Source organism: Primulina tabacum, chromosome 12 (assembly GCF_025594145.1).
Source record: "Primulina tabacum isolate GXHZ01 chromosome 12, ASM2559414v2, whole genome shotgun sequence".
Classification (NCBI taxonomy): domain Eukaryota; kingdom Viridiplantae; phylum Streptophyta; class Magnoliopsida; order Lamiales; family Gesneriaceae; genus Primulina; species Primulina tabacum.
The window spans coordinates 6205239-6215114 of NC_134561.1; the positions used below are offsets into that span (position 1 = coordinate 6205239).

General features: G+C 37.7%; 1 protein-coding gene across 1 annotated transcript; it reads left to right on the forward strand.

Moving 5' to 3' along the window:
• Positions 1-1341: 1341 nt before the first annotated feature.
• On the forward strand, positions 1342-5010 carry LOC142521161 (ubiquitin-fold modifier-conjugating enzyme 1). Its single transcript, XM_075624388.1, has 3 exons — positions 1342-1809; positions 2484-2545; positions 4679-5010. The coding sequence occupies exons 1-3, from the start codon at positions 1477-1479 to the stop codon at positions 4812-4814; spliced, it is 531 nt and encodes a 176-aa protein (XP_075480503.1). The 5' UTR covers positions 1342-1476; the 3' UTR covers positions 4815-5010.
• Positions 5011-9876: the final 4866 nt, after the last annotated feature.

Genomic DNA, 9876 nt, shown 5'->3' on the forward strand with positions numbered 1-9876 from the left:
ACTTCAACAGAGTCGAAAACTTCGAAGCATACTCTGCAACAGTCATCGTTCCCTGCTGCAGACTGTTAAATTCATTCTCTTGGGCAGTATAATAAGGAGGAGGGGAATACTGCTCCAAAAACTGGGCCTTGAATATATCTCATGTGACTTCAATCCCGGCCTCTTTCAGTCCAATCTCAGCGGATTCCCACTAAGATTTTGCTCGGTCTTTCAATTGATAAAGAGCAAGTTTCAGTCTCCGAGCCTTAGAATATTCAACAATATTAAATAAGTGCTCAATATCCTTCAACCAGGCCTCTGCTCTTTCAGCACTCTCAGTGCCAAAGAACCTTGGTGGTTTCAGATCCTGGAATCGAGCCATCACTACATCTATGGACAATCCTTCAAACTGTCCAACTATCCTCTCAGTACTGCTATATCAAATCGAAATCATAACATAATTCAATTCCGACTTCGAATATGAGTTTCTTGTCGGTTATTCGACCACATATAGGAATCTCGACTTCAATTACATGTTATTCCAGCACTTTCATATTTAGAGCTGCTGAAACTAGAAGAAATTTACCTCAAAAGGAAGTTCTCAACGCAAAGATTCCGAATATATAATTTGTTTCGCATTTGGATAACGTTTCGAAGTGATTTCGGACGATAGAAATCGATTTCCTTTCTCTTTCTCGAAGTTACTGAATAAGAAATGAAGAAGGAAAGAAAGAAGAAAACTTATTCTTATCTCCACCGCATTCGCGCTCGGGCGGTAGAATTCTCGCGCCCAAGCGCGAGACATTCTGTCCCCGAGTATCACTTGCACCGCACTCGGGCGGTAGAATTCTCGCGCCCGAGCGCGAGATGTTCTGCTTCCGAGTGCTATTTGTGCTGCGCTCGAGCGGTAAAATATCGCGCTCGAGCGCCAATAGTTCTGTCCGAGCACTAATTTATTCTACACTGGCACTCGGGCGGTCATTTTCTACCGCTCGGGCGCCATACGTTCTGTACAAAATATTGGTCTTGTATTGTATCGACGTCCGGTTTCTCCACTCAAGCTCTTACAACTTCAATTCTGTTAATTAATCAATATCTATTACGATATTTCATTATCAACATTTATTTTCTCACTTTCATTATCATGATATACATAATCACATAACAAATTCATGAATTATCGATAATCACCATAGGATTTACGATAATACGATACACGGTCCTTACACCCACCGTCCAATCTAAAAAATTAGCTCTAAGACCTAACCAAAAATCCATTTAATATGTCCAAATCCGTCTCATATGAGTTGTGGTAACGAGTAAAACCCGAACCCATGGACATGTTAGCCATAGGCTGTCCAATTGCCTCCTACTAGCTGAATTCACCCAACTTTTCACATATCACAACTCAAGAGCGAACCAGCCTTGGTATATCAACTATCAAGGCTGCATTCGTAAAACAAACGCAATTCTTCCAAGCTTCGACCTTGGGGGGAAATGGAGGGATGGGACCCAACAACGAAATCGACACTGACTCAGATCCCTCTACTCTCCGTTAAAGCGGGCCCACGCGACGGCGGCGCTTGGACGCAGCGGCTGAAGGAGGAGTACAAGGCGCTCATTGCGTACACCTCGATGAACAAATCCAAAGACAACGATTGGTTCCGGATCTCCGCCGCCAATCCCGAAGGAACACGTTGGACGGGGAAATGTTGGTACATCCACAATCTTCTAAAATATGAGTTCGACTTGCAGTTCGATATTCCCGTCACGTATCCTGCTACCGCGCCTGAACTCGAATTGCCTCAGCTCGATGGAAAAACGCAGAAGGTTTTTGTTTTTATTATTTTCCGGAATTCAATTTCGTTCTTTGATTGATTCCTAGAGTTTGTTTTGCACAGAATTAGAACTTAATTCCATGTAAATCGCATGATGATGATATATTACAATTCCTTCATGCTCAATTCTGTTTTGAGTCCCTGTTTCTTGATTTTTGTTTTATGATTTTTTCTTGTTCTAACAAGCAATTCTTGAATATCTGACTCAAGTTTTATTGTTTACTGTTGATTATGGACTTTATTTCATCATCAATATGCAAGTAATAAAAAATTAAATGCATCAGATAGCAGGGAGTAAATATCCCAAATTAGTTGCAGAAATACTTGTACAGTCACTCCAGAAGATGGACATGTTATATCACAGTATCATTCATGTTGGCTTTACTAGTAATCGTTTCGTGGTATCTATCTATCTATGAAAAGGTTCCTCACCTTATAGACCGGGCTCTTCTACTGCGCTTGTTTCTTATCATATTTTTTTTCTCATCGTCTTTTTCTCCTATTATGAATTATGGATAATGTAGTGCAATATCCAGGTTTAGTTTTTTTTTCTTTTCGGTTGATCTTCCTGTTTTGGTTTTTGACTTTTTGTTAACCATTTTCTTTCCAAAATAAAAGCTGTGATAGTTGAAACTCTGATTTCGTTTTCTTGTGTGTATTATGTAGATGTATAGAGGAGGGAAAATATGTCTTACAGTGCATTTCAAGCCGCTTTGGGCCAAAAATTGGTAATTCGACTCAGTTTCTCTGTTTTTCTTTATTTGTGTTTGGGTTTATTTAATTTATGGAAATTTATTTTTATTAAATTGGGTAGCTTTGTGGATGATGATTTTGTTTGAGAGGTCATGGTTACTTTATACAGCATTAGATTCTAACTAGTTTGTTTTTTCTTGGAAATTCTGTTGATCCGCCAGGGTTGTGTTTCTTATGGTAATTTAGATGTTTTGTGCAGCCCTTTTATTAGAAAAGAAATGCTGAAATTGGTGACTGCCAAAAATGTTTATAGAGAGTAGAACTTGAAATGGAATGATATGTGGTAGTTAATATGCGATTGGGGCATAGGGAAGTGATTACGCAATGTCTCAACTCTTTTGTAATTTTCTTCTGCTTATTTACGTTCACCATTATAAAAATGTTCAATAATGTCATCGTAATATTTGGCACTGGCATTAGTTACCACGAAATTTAATTGAGTGGTGAACCAGGTGTATCTGGTTCATGATCCGGTCACACGCCGTAGTTGTGGTTGGTTTTTTCTTGGTATGGTGGTAAATTGGAGGTTTGGCGTCTCATTATCTGTTGCTTTGATAGCCAAATTAATTATTGGGTTTAATAATAGGTTGTTAGGTTCCTTCTTGAGGATGATTGGGAACAGGAACTACTTTTTTTATTTATAAGAAACTATTTTATTAATATTAAATAGTAAAAGTTTACAAAGCGTAGCGGACGAGCGATCCACGATCCACGACGAGAAATCTAAACTAGGATCAAATCAAGAACAAATAAAGCACCAATCCCTAACAAGATCTGTTAATAGTAAATGCTGAAACGATGGTATGGTTAGCATCAGGAACTACTTTTGAAAGCTAGGGCAAGTTAAGTTGGGACAGATTTGTTCCTTCTGGGCCCTAAATTTTGAAGTTCTAATCCTGAAAAATAGGATCCGTCCAGCTATCAGTAATATTTGTAGCCCCTAGAACTGATTTGTAACAACATAAATTCAAAATTGAAAATGTTCTACTTCGTCATTAACTGGAATCACAACCAAATGGCTGTATGAAAGCATTGATTTCAATCGTTTAACCTAGCTCCTCGACAATTTAAAATCGATGTTGGTTCTAGGGACATACACTTCTTTACCTCCTCAGTCTCTGTTGCAACCACCAATTATATAACAATAAATTAAGAAACAGATCAAGTTTAATGTAAGGGAAAATCTGACTACCCTAACAACCTTGCCCAGTCACATGTTATTCCCCTCCCCAACATGTGTTGAGTGTTCCCTTCCTATTTCTTCTAGAATAAACATGTTTTATCATTAGCTTTTTGATTTTGTTTCTCAATCTCGACCTCTGTTCTCTTAGCCCATAACAAATACCCTCATAACCTAGAACACTCTTGTCCTCAAGACTGAATTTAGGAAACTGGGTTGACACAACAGTAGCTTCCTCCCATGTGACTTCTTCAACTGAACAACCTTACCATCGGACCAACAATTTTAGAATTTCCTCCTTACGCTGCAACTTGAACCTTTTAGCTATGTTTTGGATAGGTTTATACTCACTGGATGATTCATCTTCAAGTTCCTTGGGTAACTTCTATTCCCATAGTGAACCATAGTTATTTATGGTGCAAGGCGGTAAAGCGCTAGGGTACCTTGGAGATGAGACGCATGACAAAGTGCACGCTTTATCGAAGTAAAGCGCATTTAATATAAATTTTAAAATTCAATATATATAAAGTGATTTATACTATAATATTACATAAATTAAATATTTTTCACAAAGATAGCAAATATTATAAATAAAAATTAATTACTGACTGAAATTCTTAGTTTTCTTTGCTTTACTTCATTGCAAGTTGGGTATTTATATCTGTTATGGGAAAAAACATAATTAATTTTATTTGTTGACAATGTCGTGGCTGGCTTTCACTTAGTAAGTTCTATTTGGCCATGCCCACTTTGGTTCTCATTCACCCTTGAGTTTGGTGCTTTGAAGGTGGATTTTGTGCTAATTTTTTTTATGTATTATAGCTGAAAGCTATAGGAATCAGCCATTTAAAAGTCCATCGTCGATTAAAAGCACCGAATAATTATCTCTCGAGTTGCGAATCTAACTCCATTTCTTGTGTTTTGGTAGTCCTAGGTTTGGCATAGCACATGCACTTTGTCTGGGTCTTGCTCCCTGGTTGGCTGCAGAAATTCCAATTCTTGTCGATTCTGGAATGATCAAGCACAAAGACGATGCAGCATCATCATCCAACGAAACTTCGTGACCAATGCGATATAATAACACCAAGATTTTATAATATTTTGCTTATAATAGAAATTTAATCTAGGCTACATTGTGTAAGCATTTGTAAACAAATGTCTTAGTTGCATGCTTCCGGTCGGGGGATCATTGTTTACCCAGTTTCAGTAGCCAGTTTAACTAATATTTCAACCATTTAACTTACTTTTGTTTTTGATTTACCCTACATATTTTACTAATATTTCAACCATTTAACATACTTTTTTATGGCTCAATTTTTTTTAAAAAATAATGATCGTTTGCACTATTTTAACGATCTAGCAAGTCAGTTTCTTTTTCTTTTTTTTTTTTTTTATGGATCATTTTCCAACTAGTTACTTGCACCATATCCTATGAAATTTACTTCTCCTTTTCCCAATTTTTTGGTTGAAATGAAATTTTTTCTGGCCTTGTTATTTTTCATTTACCCCTAGCATTTAAGCACCTCTTTATTGGAAGAGTCTCACTAATCATGTTAAAAAAAATTACACTGATCATCAAAAATAGATTTAATCACATTGAAATGTACACAAAAACTTGTGTGAAATCGTCTCACGGATCAATTTTGTGAGACGGGTCTCCGAGTCGACTCGACCTATGAAAATTATTATTTTTTATGTTCAAAGTTTTATCAATTATGTCATGAAGAAATATTGAATAATATATGTTGATTTAAGTGGAAATTATTATATTTTATGTTAAAAGTATATCGTGTAATATATGTTGATTCAAATGACAAATATTACTATTAATGTGAAAAATATTATTTTTTATTGCAGATATGGACCGAGTTGACCTGTATAAATTCATGAGATTGTGGGAAACCTACTCAAAATAATAATAGTCCCACTATTAAAATAAATATTAAAATTCAGAAATCAGTCTTTTATTCATAATACTGAATATTCATTGTCTGATACAAAGTCAAATAATAATATTTTACATCGGAAATGTAAAACCTATCAGAATAACGTCTTAACAAATGCAGTGGAAAACATAAAATAAAACTGAAAATACATTCTTCTTCCCCAGCCCCAGAATTGAGTCTGCTCTTCCTCTTCTAGCAATTCTTCCTCGTCTTATCTGATATGGGTTTGGTGGGTGAGTGATATAGTTGTCACTCAGTAAGCGGGGGCGGGAATAACTCCCAGTTTTCGAAACAATTTTCAACAGAAACAGTAATACAAATAATATACAGAAACTCTTATTTTCAGAATAGGAATCAGTATTCAGAAATCAGTTTCAGAACAGGAATCAGAAATTTAAGAAGTAAGCACTGGGCACGTTTGTGAATTTCATGGCTAAACTGATATCAGTCCCCTATATGTTCTCTCCTCTAAGGGGTGAGGCCAGTAATCAGTAATCAAAATTCAGTAATGTTCAGAATACATATTCGTACCATTAGTTCACTAGGTTTCAGTGCTTCTTCTTTTCAGAGATCAGAAATACATAAAACATGAATTAACAAACTGATTTCAAGATATTTATACATAAGCCAACTTACCGTAATTTGCTATAAAGTTTCGGTTGAAGTCTGGAATCTGCTTGTTCTTACTACTGGTTTCTACTACTAGAAAATTCGCACTCTCTTAGCTCGAAAATTCAAGTGATAATCTCAAGATTTGTGTAACACCAATTCAGAGGTTTGAGGATGTTATTTATAGGTAAAATTCTGACTGTTAGCCTTGCACTTAATGGCCATAATCTGACATTAACAGCCTTTATTCAATGTTAAATTCTTCAGTTACAAGTCATAAGTTGAATCAGTAACTGTCTGCTGGAATCTCATTCTTCTGCTGCTGGATTTTACCTGTTGTCTGCTGCTGGATTCTAATCTGCTGGAAAAATACCAGCTTCTGAAATATTAAAATCTGCTGGAAATTTTGCATTGCTGCTGAAATGCTGGAAATTCGGGTTCTCACATCCCTCCCTCCTTATGAAAAGTTCCGTCCTCGAAACTTGGCTATACATGATCCTCAAAGAGATAAGGGTATTGTCCTCGCATCTTTTCTTCCAACTCCCAAGTAGCTTCTCTTTCGGTGTGATTGGACCATTGTATTTTGACATATGGAATAATTTGTCGCCTCAGTACTTGGTCTTTGTTATCCACAATCCGAATCGGAATTTCTTCATACTTTAGTTCTTCGTTTAAATTGCTTTCGACCAACAGGGGTCCAGCTTCAAGAATATGACTCGGATCGGAAATATATTTCCTCAGCTGTGAAACGTGGAATACATTGTGAATTCTTGACATGTCGGGTGGAAGTGCTAATTTATAAGCAAGTGTTCCCACTTTCTCAAGAATTTCAAAGGGTCCGACGTTTCTAGGATTCAATTTCCCAGCCTTATTGAATCGGATTACACCTTTCATGGGTGACACTTTCACATATGCTTTTTCTCCAACTTCGAATTCCACGGGTCTTCTTTTCAAGTCAGCCCAGCTTTTCTGTCGATCTTGTGCAGCTTTTAATCTCTCCTTGATCAAAGCGACTTTATCCACTGTTTTTGGATCATTTCGGGTCCAACAATGGCTTTTTCCCTACCTCATCCCAATACAGTGGTGATCGATACTTTCGTCCATACAGAGCTTCGTATGGTGCCATTCAAGTACTGCTGTGGTAACTATTATTGTACGCGAACTCAATTAAGGGCAGATGTTCGCTCCAATTACCACTGAAGTCTAGAGCACATGCTCTCAGCATATCTTTTAGAATTTGTATTGTCCTCTCAGTTTGACCATCAGTTTGAGGGTGATACGCCGTACTAAGAGTAACTTTTGTCCCCATAGCTTGTTGAAAGCTCTTCCAAAATCGGGATGTAAACCTTGGATCTCTGTCTGATAGTATGCTAGCTGGAACTCCATATAGTCGTACGATCTCATTCATGTACAATGTGGCTAACTTGTCCAAATTATAGTTCATGCGGACAGGTAAGAAATGCGCAGATTTCGTGAGTCTATCTACGATTACTCAGATGCCATCATGACCTTGTCTCGACTTGGGTAAACCAACTACAAAATCCATGGAAATATGTTCTCATTTCCATTCTGGGATTTCTAATGGTTGAAGAAGTCCACTAGGTCTTTAGTGTTCTGCTTTGATTTGTTGGCACACGTGACACTTAGAAACAAACATTGCCACGTCCTTCTTCATCCCACTCCACCAGAAATTTTTCTTCAAATCTCTGCACATCTTGGTACTGCCTGGATGAACTGAAAATTTCAACTTATGTGCTTCAGACATTACTTCTTGTCGAAGGTTATCGATGTCTGGAACCCACAATCATCCTTTCATCCACAAGATTCCTTTATTATCCGTCTCAAAATCTGGTGATCTTCCTTCTTTAGCTTGCTCTTTTAGTTTCACCAAAGCAGAATCTCTTTCTTGACTTATTTTGATTGTCTCTCGAAGGCATGGCTGTGCTGAAAGTGACGCCAGAGTCACCTTACTCGTATTCTTTCGACTTAAAGCATCTGCTACCTTGTTGCCTTTGCCTGGGTGGTAGCTTATCGTTAATTCGTAATCTTTCAAGATTTCAATCCACCGTCTCTGCCTCATGTTTAACTCTTTCTGAGTGAACAAGTACTTGAGGCTTTGATGATCAGTGAATATTTCACATCTAACACCATATAAATAGTGTCTCCAAGTCTTTAGTGCAAATACCACTGCTGCTAGCTCGAGGTTATGTGTTGGGTAATTCTGTTCATACGTTTTCAACTGCCTCGACGCGTATGCAATCACCATTCCCTCTTGCATGAGTACATATCCTAAACCTCCTTTAGATGCATCACTGTAGACGGTGAAGTCTTTGCCTTCCATAGGTAATACCAACACTGGCGTGGAGGTAAGCTTCTTCTTCAAAGTCTCGAAGCTTAAATCACATTCTTCATTCCATTGAAATTTAGAGTTCTTCTGTGTGAGTTTGGTGAGAGGTATGGCTATTGAAGAAAATCCTTCAACAAATTTTCGGTAATAGCCCGCTAATCCCAAGAAGCTTTGAATTTCGGTCACATTCTTTGGTCTAGTCCAATCTGAGATTGCCTCTACTTTCTTATGGTCCACAAATATTCCTGCTGCTGATATTATGTGTCCCAAAAATGTGACGCTCTCTAGCCAGAATTCTCATTTTTTGAACTTGGCGTACAATTCTTTTTCTCTCAGCGTCTGGAGGGTGAGACGAAGGTGGTCTTTGTGGTCTTCCTCAATTGATGAATATACTAGAATATCGTCGATGAATACCACGACAAACTTGTCAAGAAATGGCTTGAACACCCTGTTCATGAGATCCATGAATACTGCCAAAGTGTTTGTTAACCCGAACGGCATTACCATGAACTCATAGTGTCCATACCTTGTTCTGAAGGCTGGCTTCGGAATATCGTCTGTCTTGACCTTCAGTTGGTGGTAGCCTGACCTTAAGTCGAGCTTGGAAAAGACTGTAGCTCCCTTGAGTTGATCAAACATGTCATCTATCCTTGGAAGCGGATACTTATTCTTGATTGTGATCTTATTCAGTTCCGTGTAATCAATACACAATCTCATGCTTCCGTCCTACTTCTTTACAAATAGGACAGGAGCTCCCCACGGAGATGCACTTGGTCGGATTTTCTTCTTATCCAACAATTCTTGAATTTGCTCTTTGAGTTCTTTCAACTCTGTCGAAGCCATTCAATATGTTGCTTTAGAGATTGGTGTAGAATTGGACACTAAATTAATCTCAAATTCCACTTCGCGGTCGGGAATTTCGCCAGGGAGTTCTTCAAAAAAGACATCTGGAAACTCTTGTACTACCGGAATCTCTTCTAGTGCAAGAGTGGTTTCTTCCTTTACCTTGCTTAAAATAGCTAGGTAAACTTCGTCTCCACTCTTCATGGCTTTCCAAGTTTGAGAAGCAGAAAGAATGGTCTTTCGTTATTTTTTCTTACCATGAAATAAAAGTTTCTATTGGTGTGGAGCTTGGATGGTTACCGTCTTTCCATGACAATCTACTAAAGCATGATTCTTGGCTAACCAATCGATTCCAAGAATTACATCGAATTCCGCCATGTT